This window comes from Chiloscyllium plagiosum, unplaced genomic scaffold (genome assembly GCF_037043375.1).
Source record: "Chiloscyllium plagiosum isolate Xiang-an unplaced genomic scaffold, Cpla_swu_hap1 HiC_scaffold_43, whole genome shotgun sequence".
NCBI lineage: Eukaryota > Metazoa > Chordata > Chondrichthyes > Orectolobiformes > Hemiscylliidae > Chiloscyllium > Chiloscyllium plagiosum.
Genome location: NW_028270181.1, coordinates 8,190,966 through 8,216,646, shown reverse-complemented (window position 1 = coordinate 8,216,646; position 25,681 = coordinate 8,190,966). Strand labels below are relative to the sequence as shown.

Here is a 25,681-nt window from a genome sequence, read left to right as displayed (position 1 = left end):
CGTGATGGAGCAGACATGAAGGGCTGAATGGCCTATGTTAACAACTTAATGCTTCAATGTTCTATGTTAACTCCTAGCTGTCGTTAATAAACCTTCCCAAAGAAAGTGCAGCAACATTATTTTTCTTTGCCATTTATTCAGTAAATAGCTTCAATTGAGTTCTCTGTGGTTTGATACATTCCTCCGATAATATTCAGCATTAGAAAGTGACATATGAGTACTTCTGTGAATGCTTTATGGAAGACACACACACTCTAAAATCTGCAAACAAGTCCCCGGCACTCGAGGGGTTAACTCAGTTGAACCAGGCTAAGGAACTGACATGAAGGACATGTCCTGGGCTGGAGAACAAAGGCAATCTCATGTCAGGCGTGAGGACAGTTACAGCTCTTCAAGACCAGGGAAAGAGAGAGATCAAACTGCTTCATAGCCTACCACACGGCCTTCTGTAGTAACACACATCAAAGGACACATACAAATAGAACAGGCCACTGTGACAGTACAGTGGTTATTATTCCCCTCATGTGTACATATTAAACATACTTAAAAAAAGTCACTTTACATTTACAGCTGCAATACATTCCACTTACTCTTTGACTGTATTCATCATTGAAAGGCAAAAGTCACACGACACCAGGTTTTGTGATTTTAAATAAACCTGTTGGACTACAACCTGACGTCGTGTGAGTAATGACTTGGTCCACCCAGTCCAACACTAGCATCTCTACATCATTATAGAAAGACAGAGCAGTACTCCGGGATTCCTTTCTGTTTTGGTACAGTAATTAAGCCCTCAAAAGGATTTTGGGCACTTTCCCAGATCTGGTTCATGCATTCGCTCAGGATTCCTCAGGCCAGGTGGTGAAACTAAGGCACGAGTCTCTGTCAACACCCTTCACTCCTGGAGACCCAGATGGATACAGCGTCCATGCCAGGGAGTGAGAGGTGATGAAAACTCGCTGAGGTTCACTCTCTCTCTCGTCGCTGAGGCAGCTGCTTCAGTGTTATGGATGTTACAGTCTCTGGTCAACATTAGTGCTAATAGTTACCTGGGAAAACAAAGGTAATCCTCCTCCCCCCGGACACAGTATATATCTACAATGCATTTAAAACACCCTTGTTTAGAGTTCTCAGGCATGTTCATTGTACAAAATCAGTTTTAAGATGGTAAATGTTTTTTGCAGACTTGATAAAATTACACATCTGTCAAAGAATCATGCCAGGTTGCAGCAGTGAGACCAATCTCTCTAGAATCATCCCACCTCTGGACAATCATACCCCTGAGACACAGCCTAACATTGGCTGCAAGGTCCTTGTAATATTTTATGGCTGTCATTTTTGGTTAGCAACCCTAAAGGTTCACAGGTACAATACAAAGGGTACATGTAGTTGAGATATAACAATACAGCTTTCAGTAGAGTCTCCGCTACCATACATAATCCCCTTACTCCATAATGCCAACCACGTAGTGATGCCACATGCAGGGAAGGTGGTTCACTCCTCACTTACTGCGGGGAGAGTTCAGGCAACGTCCCCAACCAGATGAGAGGGGAAAAATTTAAAAGGGATCTGAGGGGCACTCTTTTCATGCAGAGGGTGGTGCATGTATGGAATGAGCTGCCAGAGGAAGTGGTGGAAGCTGGTACAATTGCAACATTTAAGAGGCATTTGGATGGGTATATGAATAGGAAGGGTTTGGAGGGATATGGGCTGGGTGCTGGCAGGTGGGGCTAGATTGGGTTGGGATATCTGGTCAGCGTGGACGGGTTGGACAGAAGGGTCTGTTTCCATGCTGTACATCTCTATGACTAATTTCTATTTGGAGCAATCTTTGAGCTTCTAGAGTCATAGTGCTGTACTTTGTCCAACCCATCCATGCCGACCAGATATCCTAAATTAAACTAGTTCCATTTACCATCTAAGGGGGGGGGAAGGTTAACGTGTTAAAATAAATTGGCTGAAACTAACTGCCTCTTGAAGGGGCCTGTCATCCCTTTAACAGGGTTTTTTTCTTAGAAATAAAAGGCATATTATGTAAATTGATTGGTCTGGAGAGAGTTGTGGCTACTGTGCTCTCCATTAACCGGGATAGTTTGGAATGTTGGCTGAACTGCAAATGGGCATTTCCTTTGCATTGTTCCAGGCCACAGGCAGAGAGGAAGGACAAGTTAGCATCTCAAGCCGTGATGAGTTAGCAGTTGTGTAGGTAACTCCAAAGATGGGTGGTGAGCTTCGAGAGGTTTTGTCAACACTAAACATCCACAGACTGAGACACAATTTGTTGAGGGCACTGATGAGAAGAGAATGATTGGAAGTTGTAAAGTTAAACGTGATAATCAAACCCCAGGTGATAGTTCTAGTGGCCCCGGACCGGGATTATCAGACCCTTCACCTCGCTGGGAATGGTCAGTGAATAGATGGACGGTTGGGTGCCCTGCCCTGTTTGTCAGAAGATCTCAAGGGGACATAGCAGCAAATGTCACAGTACCCTCCTCCTCTGAGGAGGAGACCTGACAGGAAACCCACTCTAACACCCAGATATCCTCAGCCTCCTGTACCAACTGAGAACCCCAGACCATGGAGACCAGGAGTAAACATCCAACATCAGCAACCAAGTGCAACAGCCAGTCTAGCTCCAAAACAGTCGTGGAAGTCATTTATTGTCAGAATTACAGTGCTTTTTTGTACAATTTATTTCACAAATGATGCCCTTTTACTTAATTGTATGCAATTTTTCTCTGTTAATATAATTTATAGATTTCTAAAGGACTGCAGCAATGTTGGATGAATCCATAGTTTGTAAAATCTGCACACAAAACAAGATAAAACTGTAAAATAATGCACGGAAATGATCTTTTCTTTTTAAAAAAATCCCACAGAGGAAACGTGCATCCCCTATCTGTCCACGCGTGGTCACAAAGGAAGTCGGCGCCCACATTGTCCGTGTTATCGACGTCTGCAGGGCACCTGAGACCTCACCGTGGATTCAAAACCCTCTCGCTCGATCTTCGGAACGTACGGGCGTTTGGTTTAAATGAGTAAGGGTGCTCCTGGCCTCAGCTTCACCAGGTTTTCCGCTGCTCAGGTGGCTGGGAGTGGAAGTGTTGGGGAATTGGTTGAGGGCGAGGGAGCACAGGGAAGGGTAGGAGAGGGGCTTGGGAAGGGTGTTGGACGGGGAGTCGTTCTGCACCTATTCCTCACTCCTGGCTGCTGACAGGCTGGATGGGAAGATGGAGCTGGAGTGGATCCCGAAGACGTTTCAAGTCCAACTCGGCCTGAAACGCAGAAACGATCCAGCGTTAGTGTGGAGGTCCCAAATTTCCCAGGACTAAGGCATTCCCGCAAGACCAAGACCGCCTCATCATTGAAGGGAATCCTACAGAGTCCTATGGAAAGTGACACCGTTTACAATCCCAGGATGTCCCAAAACTACAACGGTAAGCATCCAGGCTCTGGCCCTCTCCCCCTTCACTGGTGTGCGAGTGTTCACCTGACATCCAGTGTCAAATCCCAGAGGAGTAGAATCACAGAGGCACAAAAGTCCAGGAGGAGGCCATTCAGCCCATCACATCTGCACTAACTCTGAGCATCCTAACGTAGTGCCAATGTCCCGCCTTCTCCCCCTTACTCTTGCACATTGGTTCTACTCAAAGAATCATCCGATGCCCGTTTGAATGTCTCCGATTGTACCTGCCTCCTCCACATTATTGCTCGGGCAGAATCTCCTTAGTTAACCATTGGACAGATCGGAGGCAGTAATCAGTCCACGTCACAAACTCCATTCCCTACCCATTGACCACCCGACCCTAGGGTGACCATCCTCGGACTGAGCCTGACCATTCCTGTCCTTGTTGCTCCATCTCAACCTATCCTGGAGGGAGGTGATGACCTCGTGGTATTATCGATGGACCTTTTAATCCAGAGACCCGGGTTTGAATCCCATCATGGCAGATGATGGAATTTGAATTCAATAAAAAGAAACAAAATCTGGATTTAAGGGTCTAGTGATGACCTTGAATCCATTGTCAATGGTTTGGAAAAACTCATCTGATTCACTAATGTCCTTTAAGGAAGGAAACACATCTGGCCTACATATGATTCCAGACCCACAGAAATTTGGTTGATTCTGAACTGCCCTCTGGGCAATTAGGGATGGGCAAGAAATGTCATAGGCAAAAGTGGGTACTGCAGATGCTGGAGATTAGAGTCTAGATTAGAGTGGCGTTGGAAAAACACAGCAGGTCAGGCAGCATCTGAGGAGCAAGAAAACGATGAAGGGCTTTTGCCCGAATTGTCGATTTCCCTGCTCCTCGGATGCTGCCTGACCTGCTGTGTTTTTCCAGCACCACTCCAATCTTGACAATAAGTGCCACACCTCGTCAGTGATTCCCTCATCCCATGAATGAAAACAAAAATCCACTCTCTTTCCCACTCCTGTCTGCACCAAACATACTTTCCGAGCTACTTTCAGTTCTGAAGAAGTGTCATGTCGGGCTTGAAACATTAACTCTGCTTCCCTCTGCAAAACATCAACCCTTTCCCTAATTATGTCATTCTTACCAACGTGTACAACAATTTTCCACTTCTCACTCTCCCCTTTGACAAGACGTTGCAATCTTTTGAGATGTCCCTGACCGTAGCACCAGGGAGAGAACAAACCACCCTGACTTCACGCTCACTACCACACAGTCTCCTGTCTGTACCCTGGATGCTGCCAGACCTGCTGAGAGTTTCTCCAGCCATTTCTGTTTTTGCTGCCTTGTTTTGACAGCTGACCCAGACAGGAGCTTTTGACCTTCAACAACCCCCTATTACACCCCTGCAACATCACCATGGCTCTATCCTCCACCCTCCCTGGCATCAGCTTATCTGCTGCTGAGAATCTCAACCCAATTTTGTCTCTGAACTGGACTACTCCAACAACTCCCCATCCCAGGCAGGCTTCTTCCATCGTGAATTCACCAGAAACCACCCACACCCTGACCCACTCAAGGCCCCATCTCTCCTGCGCTTTATGACCTTCGTGGACTGCTGCTGTGACAGTGCCTCAATTGGAAATTCATTGTCTGCTGCAAATCCCCTCACATCTCTACTCTCCAACTCCACAACATCAGGGTCCTCGAAGCCTGGTCTCTTATTATAGAGTTATACAGCACAGAAACAGACCTTTCGGTCCAACCAGTCCATGCTGAATATAATCCCAAATTAAACTAGGCCCACCTGCTTGCTCCTGGCCTATATCTCTCCAAATCTTTCCTATTCATGTACTTATCCAAGTGTCTTTTAAATGTTGTAACTGTGCACACATCCACCACTTCCTCAGGAAGTTCTTTCCACACTCAAACTATCCTCTCATGTCTTTTTTAAATCTTTCTCCTCTCACTTTAAAAACATCCCCTAGTCTTGAAAAGACAACCAGCAATTACTATCTATACCTCTCATGATTTCACAAACCTCTGTAAGGTCACCTCTCAACCTCCCAAGCTCCAGTGAAAAAAGTCCCAGCCTTTCTTGATAACTCAAATTTTCTATACTCAGCAGCATCCTGGTAAATCTCTTCTGAACTCTCTTCAGCTTAATAATATCCTTCCTATAACTGGGCAACCAGAACTGGACACAGTATTCCAGAAGAGGTCTCACCAATGTCCTGTCCACGGTCAGCTTGAAGTCTCTCCACACTGCATGGCTGTACCTTTGGACACAAAGGCCGTCAGGTCTGGAATTAACTCACTGCTTAAAACCACACTGCTGACCCCAAGGCTTTACTCCTTGCTGACGAGGCCCAAGGTCAAAATCTTTTTGATCATCTGCTGGCTCAGAAAGCATCACTGTGAAAAGGTTGCCACAGAAACGCAAGTTGTTGTTGGTAATGGTGGTCAGCGCCAGCAGCTTGTGGAAATGAAATCAAAGCCCACTTTTATTTGGGGTGGTGTCGGAGTCCCCACTTCTCAGGTCCGTGTTCCTTGCTGAAGGCTTTGACACGCAACTGACAAGGGAGAGGCGAGGCTTGCATTTACATAGTGCCTTTCGCAACCTCCGGGCAGCCCAATGAAGTACGGTCACTGTAGCTCACAGCGACAGGTTCTCTGTGTCAGCTCCACATTCCTATGTTTGCGTCGGTCTGACCTATCCCTGGAGTCCTGCAGTCAAACAGGAAGCTGCTCCCAGCCCTGGAGATGACCAGCTACCCTGAGTTTTCGCAGCAATCCAGCTGCGCTAGTTTACCTGAGCGATTGCATCCTTGAGCTGGTTGTATTTTTCGACATCAAATTGCGTCTTCTGGGCTCCTCTGTGAAAGAAGTGCAGGTATTGCCTGTCTTTGGCATCAGGGTAAATGTATTCCTGGGGATGGAACAGACAGAGTGTCAGGCAGAGCACAGACAACATCGTCACCATGGCAACAGTCAGCAACTGGGGAAGAAATGGCTACTTGGAGTTTAATGGTCCATTTGTAGGGCAGCTCCTGCGGCAGTGCAGCACTCTCTCAGCCCTGCCCTGACAGTAGGTGCTCAATGTTGGTTTAACTGAGCCGTAACACTGGAGCGGGGCTAGAACTGCTGTCAGAGGGACAGAGTGGCCACCAACTGAAGCAGTACACACTGCTTTGCTGTGATGCGGCAAGAAAGACACTATTCAGTTCAAAACTGAAATGCAGGAAAGAACCATCTCCTTTTTGTTCTGATCTCACTCAGGAGGGAAGGATTGGACACGATAGTCACAGCTGCACAAATAAATGCAAGGAAAGGTGGCGTCCATGTCCACTCAAAAATTAACGTCTCCATGTGCTTCCAACAGAAGTCCCTCTTATAGTGGGAGACGAAGTAGGGTGGGGTGAGGCTCATATTCCACACAAACACCAATCAGTTGGGCTGAATGGCCTGTGACTGCTGCAAAATTCCATGCTATGTTTCAGAAGGAAATGGAGGGAAGGGCAAGACAGTGGCTCAGTGGTTAGCACTGCTGCCTCAAAGCGCCAGGGACCGGGGTTCGATTCCCGCATCGGGTGACTGTCTGTGTGGAGTTTGCACATTCTCCCTGTGTCTACATGGGTTTCCTCCCACAAATCTGAAGATGTCCACATTAGGGTGGATTAGCCAGGCTAAATTGCCCATAGTGTTCAGGGATGTGCAGGCTAGGTGGGTTAGCCATGAGAAATGCAGAGGTATAGGTTCAGGGGAGGGGATGGGTCTGGGTGTGACGCTCTTCGGAGGGTCAGTGTGGACTCGATGGGCCGAACGGCCTGCTCCCACACTTTCGGGATTTAATGATTTATTCATTTGCTTTCAAATGTAAAATCAAAAGGTATTGTGGGAGTACCTCACCTTTAAGGGAGTGCCCCTTGAAGGGAACAATGTGCTGTGTACACACAATGTTGTGATTCTGCCTGACAATTTACTGGCTGTGGCTTTGCAAGGATCAGCCACTTTTTGTTGCTTGCTTCCCATCCTGAAAGATGTTTTACTGATTTAAATAAATTAACCCACAGAGTTCGTCAATCCCTGGAAAGCAAAATTATCAGACTATGACCTTCAACAGGACAAAGGCATCTTAAAACCATGCTGGGCATGGGAGAGTGACCTCAAGGTCCAAATACCTACCTGCCGTGTGATTACAAAATAGGCATACATAGCCATTGCACTGCCGTACGTGATGAAATAGGTGACCGGCTCCATTATATCCCAGGAATATTCCCACCAAGTGAGCCGGGCGAGGATTCCGAACTGCGTCGCCATGAAAGCCATACCCCCCCACAGTACCCAGCTCGACCTCTTCTCTGCTTTCCTGGCTAATTCCGACTTGATCTGCAGGAAATACAAACAGACCGCCTTCAGTGACAAATCATGAGCTCCAAAAGGAAAAGTATACAAAAAAAAAACAAAACCCCAGAATATTCTGGTTAACAAGAGGTCAGAAAGGTAAAATACCTGATTACTTTTAGCACAAAGGGATTGGAATACAAGAGTAAATGAAGTCTTACTACAATCAGTGTAGTGGTACCATCACTAGACTATTAATCCAGAGACCCAGGTAACGTCCAGGGGATCTGGGGTTAAATCCTGCTGTGGCAGATGATGGAATCTGAATTCAATTCAAGCCTGGAATTCAGAGTCTAATGATTAGCCTGAAAACATTGTCAATTATTGGAAAAACCCATCCTTAGGGAAGGAAATCTGCTGTCTTCACATGGTCTGGCCTACATGTGACTCCAGACTCTCAGTAATCTGGTTGATAATAAGATAATGCGTAGAAAGGGTGGACGCTGGGAATTGGTTTCCATTAGGCAGGGAGAATAGGGCCCATGGGCACAGCCTTAGAATTAGAGGGGGTCAATTTAGAACGGAAATGAGGAGATATTTCTTCAGGCAGAGAGTGGTGGGCCTGTGGAATTCATTGCCACAGAGCACAGTGGAGGCCGGGACGTTAAATGTCTTCAAGACAGAGATTGATAAATTCTTGATCTCACAAGGAATTAAGGGATACGGGGAGAGTGTGGGTAAGTGGAGTTGAAATGCCCATCAGCCATGATTAAATGGGCCAAATGGCCTTACTTCCACTCCTATGTCTTATGACTCTTAACTACCCTCTGGGCAATTAGGGATGGGCAAAAATGCTGGCTTAGCCAGCGAAGCCCACATCCAATGAATTAATTTTACACAAAATTACACAGGCAGGGCTACACCTGAGCTTGGAATACAGGGTTGGTCTCCTTAAACCAGGAAAATCATACTTAGTTTCGAAAGAGAGTGTAAGAGAGGCCAACCAGATTGGAAGAAGGGGATTGACTGGAAGGAGAGACTGAGAAACCTCAGCCTTTTCGAAAAGCAAGAAAGGATTTAATTGAAAAGCATCTATTTCTTAAGAAGCTGAACAGGACAGAAAGTGGAAGGGTGATAGTCTTTGTGAGGGAAATCTACGCCATGGTGTTATCATCTTAAATAAGGGGCATATAAGAGTCAGGGGGAGAGCTTTTACAATCAAATCTCTAGAATCGTCTAACAAACACAGAAGTTCTGGCAGCATCTGTGGAGAGAAATCAGAGTTAACGTTTCGGGTCCGGTGACCCTTCTTCAGAACCGGCAGTTATGAGGAAGGGTCACCAGACCCGAAACGTTAACTCTAATTTCTCTCCACAGATGCTGCCAGACCTGCTGAGATTTTCCAGCAATTTCTGTTTTTGTTTCTGATTCACAGCATCTGCAATTCTTTTGATTTTTTTTTCCTCTAGAATTCTCTACCTGGATGCTAAGTCGTTGAGTACATTCAGGATTGAGGTGGACATTCTTTTTGATATAAAAGGGAATTCAGGGATATAGGGATTGTACAGGAAGGTGGAATTAAGGGAGATGATCTTGCTGAATACTGGGGCAGGCTGAAGCAACTGCTATGGCCTGCTCCTATTTCTTACACAGGGGTGAATTAGCTTTTCAAGACAGAATGTGCATGTGGAAGATTAATCTGCACAAAAATGAAGACGGTGAGATTTTTCTTAACCAATCAAATAAATGTAATGGTTAGGCTGCATCCTTACCAACCAGGATCCCATGACCCAGCTTCCCAACCGAGAATTCTACCTCAGGATCGGCCGAGGCAGTAGCCTGTTGGCAATATCATTGGACTGGAAATACAGAACCTCAGGCTAAAGTTCGGGGCGTGCGGGTTCAAATCCCACTGCGGTGAGTAGTTAAATGTGAGTTCAATAAAAGTCAAAAAAAAAATTACTAGTGGTGACCACGTAACCACTGTGGATTGTTGGAATAAACCATTGGGTTCACACACGGCCTTTAGGGAAGGAAATCTGCCATCCTTACCTGGTCTGGCCTACATGTGAATCCAGACCCACAGCAATGTGGCTGACTCTCAGCCTCCCTCAGGGCAGTTAGGGACGGGCAATAAACATTGGCCCAGCCAGTGACACCCACATCCCATGAAATTAATACAAAGAGTGCCACCTACTTTCTCAAGAGGTTCAATCTGAGCGTGCAGCTCCTCCACTCGTTTCTGGAGTTCCCGCTCCTTGTGCAGTTGGTGTTGCTCGATGTTCAAGGTGGTGAAGAGTTGCTGGACAAGGATCTTAACGTCATTCATTGTCGCCGCGTCTTCGTGACTCAGGCTCTCTGCCAAAAATCAAAGGTAAAACGAACGTTTACGCAGTTGGCATGCGGCTACAGGAGGGAGTTTTCAGGAGACTGTGTGGACTGTGCCCCTGACTCTCTTATACCTTCCTCCGTATGCTCCCCCCAACTTGCAATCCCTCCAGCAGGTTTCTGGTTGTGAGGATCAACTCTCAGGCTGATCACAGTCAACTGGGAAGAGATATATGCATTCCGAGAGACAGCCAAAATAAAGGGAGAGGATTTGTAACAAGACAACTATATATTGCACTTCGATGCCCTTGTTTGTATGCATTGAGAGGTGAGTTAATGATTACATGTATGTACACATTTTTCTGGACTGCAAGATCCCAGAGAGAACAACAACATGAATGAATGGTGCCTTGGTGTCCAGTATTCACCCACACGATGATGAGGAAAGGGCACAAGGTTTCAGGGACGGTAGTCAAGGGAGGCACAGAGTGTATTTTCAGATGACCCCCTCATTTTGCCCACCACTAGAGGACAGTAGAGCAACATTTTAAAGCTTCAGACCCAGCACAATTGTCGAGTTAAGCGCTGAACTGGTTCACATGCAATCTCGTTCATCCAAAGCTGCTCTCCGGAGACGATAAACGAAATTACAAGTCAATGCACATCTTTGACACAAACCAGTGAAGCTCTGATCCGTCAAGCTCCCAGCATCAGTTTGGAAGGTCATCAACTCAAAAGGTTAGCTCGGTTTCTCTCGCTGCAAACATTCTGTGATATAATAAGCTTTTTCCAAAATAACCTTTAATTTTGGATTTCCAGCATCTGTAGGATTTTACTTATTTTAAATAGGTATCAGTGGGACAGGGGCAACGCAACAAGCTAGGATGGTCAACTCCGATTGGACGTTAGCCAGAATAGATGAACGTCCTAGCACCAATGGCTGTCTAAGGCAGCCATATTTCCTTTGGTCAGCCAATCAGAAAGTGAACACAGCAAAACTAAATGACTGGGAGAAAGTGAGAACTGCAAATGCTGGAGATCAGAGTCAAGAGTGTGGTGCTGGAAAAGTACAGCAGGTCAGGCAGCATCTCAGGAGCAGGAGAATCAACGTTTCGGCCAAGAGCCCTTCATCAGGAATGAGGCTGGGAGCATCGGGGGTGGAGAGATAAATGGGAGGGGGGGGGGGTGGGTATGGGGCTAAGGTAGCCAGGAATGCACACTCTGAGTTACCTTCCCGCCCCCCCCCCCCCCCCCCATCCCCACCCCCTCCCATTCATCTCCCCAGCCTCATTCTTGATGAAGGGCTTTTGCCCGAAATGTCAATTCTCCTGCTCCTCGGATGCTGTCTAACCTGCTGTGCTTCTCAAACATAAATGATTCTCAACTCTCAGCCTTATCTCCACACTTAGCCACTTTTAAAAAAAAAATCAAAGAAACAAAAGTATTCAAGAGATTATTTTTAAACACTGCATGAATTTGTTAAACATTAATTCTCATTCATAACCACAAGGTCTGGTACTTCCTTAAGCTGAACATCTGGGATTTGTTCCCAAGTTATGGTGAGGATTCTTGGAAAGTTGAAAATTAACTGAAATGATACTCACAGTATCATCCTGCAACTTTAAGAGACCCTATTTTGGGAAGGTGCAGCAGGAACCTGAGACACATTGTTTAATACTGAACAATAGATTTAAAAACAAAACCAGGGGAAATTGCCATAATCCCAGAGGATCAGCGGGATACGCTCTCATGAGAGAGAGAGAGAGAGAGAGAGAGATGTCTGATGGTGGTGTAACCTAAGGGTTGTTACTCCTCAGGCGAGGGGACAGATTGAGGAGATGGGATCGCCATGGTAACCTCGGTCGGTGCAAGAGTTGACCTGCTGGTGGCATCATATTGTATCGCAAACCAGCCTTCCAGCCAACTGAGCTCACCGAGAGAAGCTATGTAAACACACAGGAGATGCGAGGACATCTGTGTGGAGCATGAACAGCTGCAAGGGCCGAATGGCCTGATACGTTTTGCGTACATACCACCAGCTAAACACTAATGGAAGGATTGTGTGCAGTGTGTATGGATTGTGATGTCGCTTGATGTAGCTAGTCACCTGTCTGTCTGTGGGGTGGTCACTGCACTTCCCAGTAATGAGATTCAAGGCGATTTAAATTGTTTTGACAGACACAATGTCACACTATATAAATACAAGTGTTTTCTGTTTGATTCAATCATTTCTGCAAATGTTACTTCTGTTTTTGATAAGGGTCTAATTTGTTTATTTTGCCTTTGTGGAAAAGAAAGCAGCAGTACAATGGTGTCACGTAACAAGCATCTATCATCATTAATTAGAACAAATTTCCATTAGCCAGCAACAGAATCTAAGTTACAGCATGCCAAACAGTCACTGTCATCCAGTTCCCACATCATTAGGTCCATTTACAATCAGCTCACCCTGAGATGTCTGATTTGGAGCATCGCAGTTCAGACACAGGGGCATCACCCCAGATTGTGTACCCTCAGGCTGTTCAGCAAATATTCCGTCAGACTGAGAGGGAGTGAAAGCAGAAAGAGAAAAAGGCCAGGCAGAGAGAGAGTGAGTGCGCACGAGAGAGAGAGAGGGTATTAGACAGGGAGGGTTGGGATCAGAGGGGTGAATCTGGGATAGATTGTGAGGAGGGTGGAGAGGGGAGAGAGAAACTGAGGTGTGGGGGTGGAGAGAGAGAGAGAGAGAGACTGGGGGGCGAGAGAGCGAGACATGGGGGTGGGGAGAGAGAGAGAGAGACGAGGGGGCGAGAGAGAGACGGGGAGGGGGGCGAGAGAGAGACGGGGGGGGCGAGAGACAGACCGGGGGGGGCGCGAGAGAGAGACGGGGAGGGGGGCGAGAGAGAGACGGGGGGGGCGAGAGAGAGACGGGGGGGCGAGAGAGAGACGGGGGGGCGAAAGAGAGACGGGGGGGGGGGCGAGAGAGAGACGGGGGGGGGGCGAGAGAGAGACGGGGGGGGGGCGAGAGAGAGACGGGGGGGGGGGCGAGAGAGAGACGGGGGGGGGGGGCGAGAGAGAGACGGGGGGGGGCGCGAGAGAGAGACGGGGGGGGCGAGAGAGAGACGGGGGGGGCGAGAGAGAGAGAGATTGGGGGGGGAAGAGAGAGATTGGGGAGAGAGAGATTGGGGAGAGAGAGAGATTGGGGAGAGAGAGAGATTGGGGAGAGAGAGAGATTGGGGGGGAAGAGAGAGATTGGGGGGGAAGAGAGAGATTGGGGGGGAAGAGAGAGATTGGGGGGGAAGAGAGAGATTGGGGGGGAAGAGAGAGATTGGGGGGGAAGAGAGAGATTGGGGGGGAAGAGAGAGATTGGGGGGGGAAGAGAGAGATTGGGGGGGGAAGAGAGAGATTGGGGAGAGAGAGATTGGGGAGAGAGAGAGATTGGGGGGGAAGAGAGAGATTGGGGGGGAAGAGAGAGATTGGGGGGGAAGAGAGAGATTGGGGGGGAAGAGAGAGATTGGGGGGGAAGAGAGAGATTGGGGGGGGAAGAGAGAGATTGGGGGGGGAAGAGAGAGATTGGGGAGAGAGAGATTGGGGAGAGAGAGAGATTGGGGGGGAAGAGAGAGATTGGGGGGGAAGAGAGAGATGGGGGGGAAGAGAGAGATTGGGGGGGAAGAGAGAGATTGGGGGGGAAGAGAGAGATTGGGGGGGAAGAGAGAGATTGGGGGGGAAGAGAGAGATTGGGGGGGGAAGAGAGAGATTGGGGGGGGAAGAGAGAGATTGGGGAGAGAGAGATTGGGGAGAGAGAGAGATTGGGGGGGAAGAGAGAGATTGGGGGGGAAGAGAGAGATTGGGGGGGGAAGAGAGAGATTGGGGGGAAGAGAGAGATTGGGGGGGAAGAGAGAGAGATTGGGGAGAGAGAGAGATTGGGGAGAGAGAGAGATTGGGGAGAGAGAGAGTTTGGGGGGAGAGAAATTGGGGGGGGAGAAATTGGGGGGGGAAGAGAAATTGGGGGGGGAGAGAAATTGGGGGGGGGGGGAGAGAAATTGGGGGGGGGGGAGAGAAATTGGGGGGGGAGAGAGAAATTGGGGGGGGAGAGAAATTGGGGGGGGAGAGAAATTGGGGTGGGGGCGAAAGATTGGGGGAAGAGAGAGAGAGAGAGAGAGAGAGATTAGGGGGAGAGAGATTGGGGGGGAGAGAGAGAGATTGGGGGGAGAGAGAGAGATTGGGGGGGAGAGAGAGATTGGGGGGGAGAGAGAGATTGGGGGGGAGAGAGAGATTGGGGGGGAGAGAGAGATTGGGGGGGAGAGAGGGATTGGGGGGGAGAGAGGGATTGGGGGGGAGAGAGGGATTGGGGGGGAGAGAGGGATTGGGGGGAGAGAGGGATTGGGGAAGAGAGGGATTGGGGGAAGAGAGAGATTTGGGGAGAGAGAGGGATTGGGGAGAGAGAGGGATTGGGGAGAGAGAGGGATTGGGGAGAGAGAGAGATTGGGGGGGGAAGAGAGAGATTGGGGGGGAAGAGAGAGATTGGGGGGGAAGAGAGAGATTGGGGGGGAAGAGAGAGATTGGGGGGGAAGAGAGAGATGGGGGGGGAAGAGAGAGATTGGGGGGGAAGAGAGAGATTGGGGGGGGAAGAGAGAGATTGGGGGGGAAGAGAGAGATTGGGGGGGAAGAGAGAGATTGGGGGGGGAAGAGAGAGATTGGGGGGGGAAGAGAGAGATTGGGGGGGAAGAGAGAGATTGGGGGGGAAGAGAGAGATTGGGGGGGGAAGAGAGAGATTGGGGGGGAAGAGAGAGATTGGGGGGGGGAGAGAGAGATTGGGGGGGGGAGAGAGAGATTGGGGGGGGAAGAGAGAGATTGGGGGGGAAGAGAGAGATTGGGGGGAAGAGAGAGATTGGGGGGGGAAGAGAGAGATTGGGGGGGGAAGAGAGAGATTGGGGGGGGAAGAGAGAGATTGGGGGGGAAGAGAGAGATTGGGGGGGAAGAGAGAGATTGGGGGGGGAAGAGAGAGATTGGGGGGGGAAGAGAGAGATTGGGGGGGGAAGAGAGAGATTGGGGGGGGAAGAGAGAGATTGGGGGGGGAAGAGAGAGATTGGGGGGGGAAGAGAGAGATTGGGGGGGGAAGAGAGAGATTGGGGGGGGAAGAGAGAGATTGGGGGGGGAAGAGAGAGATTGGGGGGGGAAGAGAGAGATTGGGGGGGGAAGAGAGAGATTGGGGGGGGAAGAGAGAGATTGGGGGGGAAGAGAGAGATTGGGGGGGAAGAGAGAGATTGGGGGGGAAGAGAGAGATTGGGGGGGGAAGAGAGAGATTGGGGGGGGAAGAGAGAGATTGGGGGGGAAGAGAGAGAGATTGGAGGGAGAAGAGAGAGAGATTGGAGGGAGAGAGATTGGGGGAAAGAGTTTGGCAAATTAGAGGGGGAGGGAATCGGGGCGAACGGGGTGATTGGGGGGGGTGGCAGTCGGGGAGGGAATCAGAGAGAGGGGAATCAGAGAGTGGGGTGAAAAAAATCAGGAGGGGGAGTCAGAGGGGGGTGGGATCAGAGCTGGGTGCGATTGGGAGGGTTATCAGAGGGGGGGTGGAAATCACAGGGGGTGGGTTCAGAGCAGCAGGGCGATCAGATGTGGGGGAGGAATGAGAGAGAGAGAGACTGCATCTGAGGACATGAATTACATGGAGCAGGAAGGAACTCTGCAGGAAGAGCTCGAGGGGGATCGGGCATTCAGCTGCTGGGTGTATTGGAATCAAAGACCTTACCTTGCTTTGGTGGCTGTACATGGTGTGTCACATCATTTATCACCAAGTTGAAGTCAGAAAGAAGCAGGATGTCAATTCCTGTGGATGCAGCTATTCGAACTCCATCTAGAGGGAGGACCGACAGAGCCAGGGCCAGTCAGGTATCACGGCAACACAACAAGAACAGACAGGAGGACCCAGCAGCATCATTCCTTCCATCTGCAACACCCACCTCTCCATGAGACACAAGAACAGGAGTAGACCCTAGTTTTGAACACCTCCACCCTAGGGAAAAGACCTTTGCTATTCACCTTATCTATGCCCCTGATGACCTTACAAACCTCGATGAAGTTTTATAAACATCAACCTCCTACACTCTAGTGAAATAACTCCCAGCCTATCCAACCTCTCCCTATGACTCAAACTTTCCATTCCCTGATAAATCTTTTCCACGCCCTCTCCAATTATATAACAACCTTCCAAAGCGGGGCAACCTGATCAGTATCCCAGGAGAGGCCTCACCAACATCCTGCGTTATAACAGGACTGATGTTACTAGGGTAAAGTGACCTGCGATTGTGGACACAGTGGCATGGTGCGTGCCACGTTCAGCAGTGACCTGCCTGCTAATGCTATCAGGCACAGAATTCATGTACACATGAAGGATCTAAAGCACAGCTATATATAAATTGACAATAAATAGTTAAACTGCTACAAAAAAAAAAACATACTCCACCCACAGGTGCCTAACCACCCACTGCCCGTGCAGCTACAGCAGCGTTGAGATGTGAGAGTTAACCCCGCTCAATAATTTGGGCTTTATCACCCTTGGAGTCTCAAAGAGTGAAAGGCGGTCTGATTGAAACATACAAGACTCTGAACAGACGTGACAGGGAAAACTCAGATTGATTCCACTGTGTTGGGAACATGAGGACAGTGTCTCGGGATTAAGCGCTTAATCGTTTCGGACTGAGACGAGGAGAAAGTCCTCTCACTCAGTGACGATAGTGTTGGGATTCTCTCCCCTAGGAGGGTTGTAAATGGTTTTTCTTTGATTCCCTGGTGGGATGTGGGTTTCACCTGTTCGGCGTACATTTACTGACTGTGCCCTCGAGAAGGTGGGGGTGAGGCAGTCTTGTACAAATCCTCACTGTGCTCAGCGACGGAGATGCAGGATTGTGACCCATGGGGGTCAAGTGTGGGGCACTGGAAAAGCACAGCAGGTCAGGCAGCATCCGAGGAACAGCTGGATCCTGATGAAGGGCTTATGCCTGAAACATCGACTCTCCTGCTCCTCGGATGCCACCTGACCTGCTGTGCTTTTACAGCACCACACACTCAACTCAGCTCTCCAGCCTCTGCAATCCTCACTCTCTCCCAGTATATTCCAGGCTGAGACAGAGAGGGAAGTGAGGGATACGGGGGGAGGGGGGATGCTGAGTGAGTGAATGGTAGAGCTGGCTCATGGGGCAACACTCAGTCTCTTCCCACTATGTTCAATGACGGAAACGTGCAGTATTTGGCTGTGCTACCCGATAGTAACTTCATGAGGAGGAGCTACAGATCTCACCTTTCGGAAGGCTGACACTGAGAATCTGGCTGGTTTTCAGCAGAATCCTCAGGGGATGACATTTTCGTGGTTATGTATCAAATGGAAAAATCAACATCAGTGACCTTACTACGCATTGAAGACTGAACAAGGGAGTTGACCGCACGCTGCTTGCTTCAAAACAAAAAATCCTAACTGTTTTGTGGCCTTGTCTGCCATGTTAATTTTCTTTTAGGAATTGTTTTTCTAGCATTTAGTCCCAGTTTCCCATTCAATGTTACCTCCTTCACAAACAAAACTGAGGGCAGCAGTCACACGGAAACACCATGTGGGGGCGGTGGTGTGGTGGTAAAGTCACTGGATTAATAAGCCAGAGTCCCAGAATAATTAACAAACTGGAAACATGGATTTAAATCCCACCTTGGGACAGGTGGTGAAATCTCAATTCAATAAAAACGAGGTGGAATTAAATTCTGGCCTAATGGTGACCATGGTCAATTGTTGAGGAAACCTATTTGGCTCACTAATGTGCTTGAGAGAAGGAAATGACCTATTAGAATTAGAATTCCTACAGAGTAGAACAGGGCCTTCAGCCCGACCATCCAAAGAGTATCCCAACCAGACCCATTCCCCTACCCTATATTAACCTCTGACTAATATACCTAATACCATGGACAATTTAGCATGGCCAATTCACCTGGCCTGCACATCTTTGGTCTGTGGGAGGAAACCGGAGCACCCGGAGGAAACCCACACAGACACGGGGAGAGTGTGCAAACTCCACACAGATAGTCACCTGAGGCGGGAATTGAACCCAGGTCTCTGGCACTGTGAGGCAGCAGTGCTAACCACTGAGCCACCTTGCCACCCCATGGTCTTGTGACCTTGAGGGCCACAAGAAATGCTAAGTAGTAACAAAAGGAACCTAAATCTTTGAGAACGTTGGAGTTTAATCCCGACGCCTATTCCAGAAAACTGCAAACTATCAACTAGATGTTGCCTTCACTATGGAACTAATTTATCCTTGCAACCTTTAATGCTTAATCTTGAAATTTAGATTCAACCTTGGGTAAAGGTAATCAGAGGAAAGGTGTTCCCGATGCCTGGAGGAGTCCCAAAACCGGGGCAATAGCCTAAGGAGAGAGGGGTAGGCCATTTGCTGTTTCGGACTGAGATTTGGAGAAATTTTTTCACCTGTAGAGTGGTGAGCCTGTGGAAATCACTTTCTGGATTAGAGTGGTGAATCCAGAATCTGGTTTCCAGCATCTGCAGTCATTGTTTTTACCCTGTGGAAATCTCTGCCACAACAGGCAGTTGAGGCCAAAATGTTGCATTTTTTCAAGGAGAAGGTGTTAGACAGAGTTCTCAGGGCTTAAGGGATCAATGGGTATGGGGAGAAAGTGGGAACAGGTACTGAGTTCGATGATCAGCCATGATCATATTGAATGGCTGAGCAGATTTGAAGGGACGAATGGCCTACTCCTGCTTTCTTTGTTTTTAAGGATTAGACTTTGAAAACAGTGTGAAGGAAGTTTCGAGTTCAAACCTGACATGAGCAAAGGTGCAAGAACACGTTACTCCACAACAGTCTCCGCCACTGTATTAAAGCAGAGTGCCAATCCGGATGGAATACCTGGAGTGTAGATAGCCACTCGGTCAATGCCCTTATCCTCTGCTTGCAGTTGCTTTAGGAAAACGCCCACGGAGTCGGAGATGGGCCGAAGTGTGAACTGGCAACGCTCTCGCCGAGATGGCAGGGTCACGGAGAGGACGGGTAAACCATTCTGGTAAACAACACTTACATCTGTGCACAGAGATAGAGAGGGGGAGAGAGTGAGAAGACCATAGGTGAGAATTCAGTTAGTCAGGGCGAGATTGTACAAAGACACAATTTAACTTCAATGATCTCACTGATCCCTCCTTGATGTCTGTATAATCTCCTTCATAGAATCCCTACAGTGTGGAAGCAGGCCATTCGGCCCACTGTGTCTGCACCGACCCTCCAAAGTGTATCCCACCCAGGATCAACCCCCCTACCCTATGCATTTCCCATGGCCAATCCATCCTAACCTGCACATTCCTGGGGACTATGGGACAATTTAGCATGGCCAATCCACTCTAATCTGTACATCTATGGACTGTGGGAGGAAACCAGAGCACCCAGAGGACATGCAGGCACGGGGAGAAGGTACAAACTGCACACAGAGTCACCTGAGAGTGGAATCGAACCTGGGTCCCTGGTACCATGGGGCAGCAGTGCTAACCACTGAGTCACCATGCTGTTCATTACCAGAGCTCCTCTTAATACGGGCAGATAATGGCCTAGTGGTATTACAGCTAGACTATTAATCCAGAAATCTTGGTATTGATCTGGGGACCTGGGTTCAAATCCTGCCCATGGCAGATGGTGGAGTTTGAATTCAAATAACAATCTAGAATTCTAAACTTGGACTATGTGTCAATTGTCAGGGAAAAGCCATCACTAATGTCCTTACCTTGACTGGCCTACATTTGACTCCAAGCCCACAGCAATGTGGTTGACTATTAACTGTCCTCTGGGGAGTTAACTCTTTACAGTTGGTAATAAATGTCGAGTGTGTGGTGCTGAAAAAGCACAGCAGGTCAGGCAGCATTCGAGAAGCAGGAACATTGGCATTCATCAGGAAGGACTCTTGCCCGAAACCTCGATTCTCCTGCTCCTTGGATGCTATCTGACCTGCTGTGCTTTTCCAGCACCACACTCTCGACTCTGATCACCAGCATCTGCAGTCCTCACTATCACCTAGTTGGTAATAAATGCTGACCTAGCCAGTGATGCCCAAATCCCATGTAATGGATTTTAAAAATCTCTTTTTGTTCCCTAAATCCTGGACCTTTGTACATCCCAGATTTTAAAAGCTTCAGCAATTGGCAGATGTGCTCAACAATTCCCTCATTAAACCCTTTCATCTCCCTCAAAATCTCCTGAAAATCCAGGTCCTGGGCCAAGCTTTTGCTCATCCCTCAACTACAGGACATCAGGTGTGCTATATCAATGCAAGATTTTGTTGTTGAGACCTCAAAAGAGCAGAAGTAATTGGAGCAGGCCATTCAGCTCCTCGATCGCAACTATCTCTTTGATGCTTGTGGGATCTGACCGTATGTTTTTGACCTCAAACGCCCATCACAAACCTGCTGCAATGATTTATTTCAGACTATCGCAGGTTCTATTGAAAGGCTGGAGTCCGACTTGAAAGCAACAGGGGAAGAACAGCATCATTTTAACAGCTGCTGGCCATTCAGACCCCCGAGCCTTGTATTCCACACTTACTGACATAAAAGCTGACACCCCAAAAGCTTTTTTGATCATTTTCTGTTAAAATGGTTCAGTTTGGTACAATGTTCATTGTTACAGAAACAGGTCAGAGGATGGGAATTCTACAACGAGTAACTCACCTCCTGACTCCCCAAGGCCAGCCCAAGTGTGATGAAACACCCCTCACTTGCCTGGATGGGGGCAGCTCCAACAACACTCAAGAAGCTTGACACCATCCAGGACAAAGCAGCCCTCGCTTGAATGGCACCACGTCCACAAACAATCACTCCCTCCACCACCAACGCTCAGTAGCAACAGTGTGTACCATCTACAAGATGCACTGCTGAAATTCACTCAAGCTTGTCCAATAGCATCTTCTAAACTCACAAGCTCTACCATCTAGAAAGACAAGGTCAGCAGGTATATGGGAACACCACCAACTGTACTCCTCTGAGCCATTCACCATCCGGACTTGGAAATATACTGCCATTCCCTTCTTGAAGTCTGGATCTCCCTCCCTAAGAGTATACGTACAGCACATGGACTGCAGCGGTTCAAGAAGGCAGCTCACCCCCACCTTCTCCAAGGAAATTAGGGACAGGTAAGAAATGCTGGCCCAACCAGCGATGTCACAGCCCATGAGTGGTTCAAACAAAAGGGCTCAGAGTTGTTTCAGGTTCCACAGTAGCTTTCTGCCAGAGAAACACTTCACCAGCTGTTGACAGAAACCAGGTCTAGTTTGACATAAATATTACAACAATGTTTGTAATAAATGCCAGATACTGTGATTAAATAAGTTGAGATATGAGCAGGGCTATAAACTTAAGGAGCACTTCATGCTGTCTGGTCAAGCGGGATTGATAGATTTCTGGGTCCCTGAACTTGGCAGTGAATCTCATCAGCTGAAGCAGTAAAATGACTAACGTCTGTCTACTCCTCCTCAATGTAGACTTGGTCAACAGATGGGAGAGAACCCTGGGATTGACAGCACACCTCATTCCTCCTCACAATTATGTGCATTTATATAGCACCTTCAACATGGTTCAAACCATTCAGGGTGCCTCACAGGAGCACCATGGGACAAGCGAGTCAAGGAGGAGACACCTGATGGCCAACCACTTGGCCAGAGAGGTAGGTTAAAGCAGGAGGGTGAAGTGGAGAGGTTTAACCAAGGGAGATCTTGAGCTGGGGCTCAGGGAACTGAAGGCACAGCCACTGATGGCAATGTGATGGAAGCAAGGGATTTGCAAATCTCAGACTGCAGGACAGCAACGGTCTCAGAGGGTTGTGGGAGCTGGAGGAGAGTGTAGGCATGTTTCCCACCAGCAGCCATTGCATTAAGGTGAGTATAGCATGATATGGTGTTCAGGGATGGAACCTTTGCTTCATTGAGTGACTGGAGGAGAGAAAAGACTGTTTCCAAAACTCTGGGTTCACTAAAACCTAAAACAGAGCAAAAACAGGTCAGTTGCAAGAACCAGGAGAAATTGAAACAATGCTGGTCAAATTCCTGAACAGTAAATTTGAACAAACTCAAGTTGAAATCTATTATTTTGCTGAAGCTGACAATATATCCTCAATCCCCACAGTGCATTGACATTTTCAGATTTGGAAAGATTGGCAGAATCATTTGGTTTTGAATTCTGACAAAAGGACAATCCTAATTTCAAGCATCAATATCAGCCTGGGATTCAGATTTTAGAAGCAACTGGACATTAATATCTCACCCGGGGAGAAAGTGAGGTCTGCAGATGCTGGAGATCAGAGCTGGAAATGTGTTGCTGGAAAAGCGCAGCAGGTCAGGCAGCATCCAGGGAACAGGAGAATCGACGTTTCGGGCACAAGCCCTTCTTCAGGACTATCTCACCCGCCTGAGAGACTGTTTTGAGGAGCAAGTGCATCTGTAAAATACCTGTCTGTAATTGAACCCTCCCACCAGTAGAGGAGCTGAAACTACCATTGGCAGGACAGTGACAAGAGAAGTTGTTGCTCCAGTTTCCATTATTTTGGTGCACCCAAATTCATCACGCATTTATCAAAGGAAAGGACAGAATGGATGCTGTTCAAGTGGGGACCAAATATAGAATCCCTTCAGTGCAGAAAGAGGCTATTCAGCCCATCAAATCCACCCTGACTCTCTGAAGAGCACCCCACCCAGACCCAGACCCAACCTTATCCCTATAACCTTGCACTTCCAATAGCTAACCCACCTAGCCTGCATGTCCCTGGACGCAATGGACAATTTCCCATGGTCAATCCATCCAACCTGCACATCTTTGGACTGTGGGAGGAAACCGGAGCACCTGGAGGAAACCCGCGCAGACACGGCGAGAATGTGCAAACTCCACATAGCGCCAGGGATCCGGATTTGATTCCAACTTCGGGTGACTGTCTGTGAGGCAGCATTGCTAACCACTGAGCCACCATGCTGCCTGAACATACCTGCTCACCTTGGTCCAATTATCTACAAACTCTACTGAGCACTTTACCCTTCATGTGAACTCCATTGCTGAAGGTTATAGAACATAGAACATTACAGCGCAGTACAGGCCCTTCGGCCCTCGATCTTGCGCCGCCCTGTCATACTAATCTGAAGCCCATCCCACCTACACTATTCCATGTACGTCCATTTGCCTGTCCAATGACGACTTAAGTGCACTTAAACTTGGCAAATCTACTACCGTTTCAGGCAAAGCATTCCATACCCTTACTACTCTACTACTCTCTGAGTAAAGACATTATGCACTCTCTCACAATGAGTGCAATGCCATGGGAGGTGGGTTAGAGGCAGGAAAAGGAGTGTATGACCTGCCCTTATAAACAACCTTTTATGACCGCAGAGACACCCACAAAGTCGATTGCAGCCACTTTAAGGGCATTTGATGTTGGCCCCTGTTCCAATGTTGGACATGCAGCAGCCATCTTACGCACAGCAAGATCTCACAGACAGTAACGTGAAAAGCAACAGCTGATTCTGAATGTAAGTTTGCTCACTGAGCTGGAAGGTTCGTTATCAGACGTTTCGTCACCACACTAGGTAACATCTTCAGTGAGCCTCTGGATGAAGCACGGGTGGTGTAGCCCACTTTATATTTGTTTGTTTGGGTTGCCTTGAGTTGGTGATGTCATTTCCTGTTCTTTTTCTCAGGGGGTAGTAAATGGGATCCAAGTCAGTGTGTTTGTTGAAGTCAGTGAGAGTTCTGGTTGGAGTGCGATGCTTCGAGGAATTCTTGTGTGTGTCTCTGTTTGGCTTGTCCTAGGATGGATGTGTTGTCCCAGTTGAAGTGGTGTCCTTCCTCATCCATATGTAGCCTGACCTGCTGCGCTTTTCCAGCAACACATTTTCAGCTTCCTCATCCATATGTAAGATACTAGTGAGAGAGGGTCATGTCTTTCTGTGGCTATTTGGTCTCCTTTGACATAACAACCCTGTTTATATCCATCAACATCATCCTGGCCAAGAAAACACTGACTACACTATTAAAAGAACCAAAGGCACATACACCAAACACCACTAACTTCATCAGCAAGGACAATGTCATCAAGCTAGTGGACCTATGCCTTACTACCCACTTCACCCTCAACAACAAAACCTACAGACAAACCAACGGAACACCCATGGGATCTCCGATATCAGGGTTCTTATTAGAGGCAGTAATGCAGAGACTTGAACAAATAGCTCTGCTAACCATCCAACCTAAACTTTGGGTCTGTTATGTGGATGACAACTTTGCCATCACTAAACAAAACAAATTACAGGAAACCATCAAGACCATGAATAATACCCTTATTGGCAGAAAATTCACTAACGAGGAGGAAAAACAACAACAAACTGCCATTCCTAGATGTCATGGCAGAGCAAACAGCCAATGGGGAACTTCAAACCAGCGTCTACAGGAAAACAACAAATACGGACCAAATACTGAACCACAGAAACAATTCATCCCAACATCCACAAAACAAGCTGCATCAGAACATTACTTCAATGAGGCAACACACACACTGCAGCACAGAGGAACTTTCTGGGCGGCACGGTGGCACAGTGGTTAGCACTGCTGTCTCACAGCGCCAGAGACCCGGGTTCAATTCCCGACTCAGGCGACTGTCTGTGTGGAGTTTGCACATTCTCCGCGTGTCTGCGTGGGTTTCCTCCAGGTGCTCCGGTTTCCTCCCACAGACCAAAAACGTGCAGGTTAGGTGAATTGGCCATGCTAAATTGCCCGTAGTGTTAGGTAGTGGGGTAAATGTAGGGGAATGGGTGGGTTGTACTTCGGCGGGTCGGTGTAGACTGGTTAGGCCGAAGGGCCTGTTTCCACACTGTAAGTAATCTAATCTAATCTAATCTGTAAGTAATCTAATCTAATCTTTGCAGAGCAGAGGAAAATCACCTATACCATGTATTCAAAAAGAACGGGTACCCAATGAACACAGTCCGCCGATTTCTGAGCAACAAACCCAAACAAGCTGACAAAACACGCCCAGAAACCCTAGCCACTCTCCCCTATATCAAAGACATCTTGGAAATGACTGCCAGACTACTCAGACCTTTTGGCATCATGGTAGCCCACAAACCCACCAACACACTAAAACAGCAGCTAATGAACTTGAAAGACCCTACACAGGCAACAAGCAAAACTAATGATTTACAAAATACCTTGCAAGAACTATAACAAACAGGCAGAAAACTAGCCACTAGGATACATGAACATCAACTAGCCACAAAAAGACACTACCTTCTCTCACTAGTATCCTTACATGCGGGTGAGGAAGGACACCACTTTGACAGGGACAATACATCCATCCTAGGACAAGCCAAACAGAGACACGCACGAGAATTCCTAGAAGCATGGCATTCCAACCGGAACTATATCAACAAAAATATTGACTTGGATCCCATTTACCACCCCCGAGAAAAAGAATGGGAAATGACGTCACCACAGGAACTTACATCACCAACCCAAGGAAACCCAAATACAAACCGCAAGTGGGCTACACCACCAGTGCTTCATGGTGATGAAATGTCTGAAAAAAAAAATCGTCCAG

At 48.0% G+C, this 25,681-nt stretch overlaps 1 protein-coding gene and 1 pseudogene across 2 annotated transcripts in view; one reads left to right on the top strand and one right to left on the bottom strand.

Annotated features, from left to right (window-relative positions):
• Positions 1 to 2,628: 2,628 nt before the first annotated feature.
• The window catches only part of mcu (mitochondrial calcium uniporter), a 159,346-nt gene continuing 136,293 nt past the window's right edge, over positions 2,629 to 25,681 (bottom strand). Inside the window, exons 3-8 of one of the 2 annotated variants that reach the window (XM_043679129.2) lie at positions 18,977 to 19,147; positions 15,817 to 15,921; positions 9,955 to 10,115; positions 7,599 to 7,802; positions 6,226 to 6,342; positions 2,629 to 3,275 (exon numbers count right to left, since the gene is read on the bottom strand). In XM_043679129.2, coding sequence (XP_043535064.2) covers positions 3,198 to 3,275; positions 6,226 to 6,342; positions 7,599 to 7,802; positions 9,955 to 10,115; positions 15,817 to 15,921; positions 18,977 to 19,147 — 836 coding nt within the window. In that variant the 3' untranslated portion in view covers positions 2,629 to 3,197. The remainder of the gene's footprint in view (positions 3,276 to 6,225; positions 6,343 to 7,598; positions 7,803 to 9,954; positions 10,116 to 15,816; positions 15,922 to 18,976; positions 19,148 to 25,681) is intronic. The other variant, XM_043679131.2, reaches the window with a different exon arrangement.
• LOC148137432 (uncharacterized) lies at positions 23,988 to 24,854 on the top strand (annotated as a pseudogene).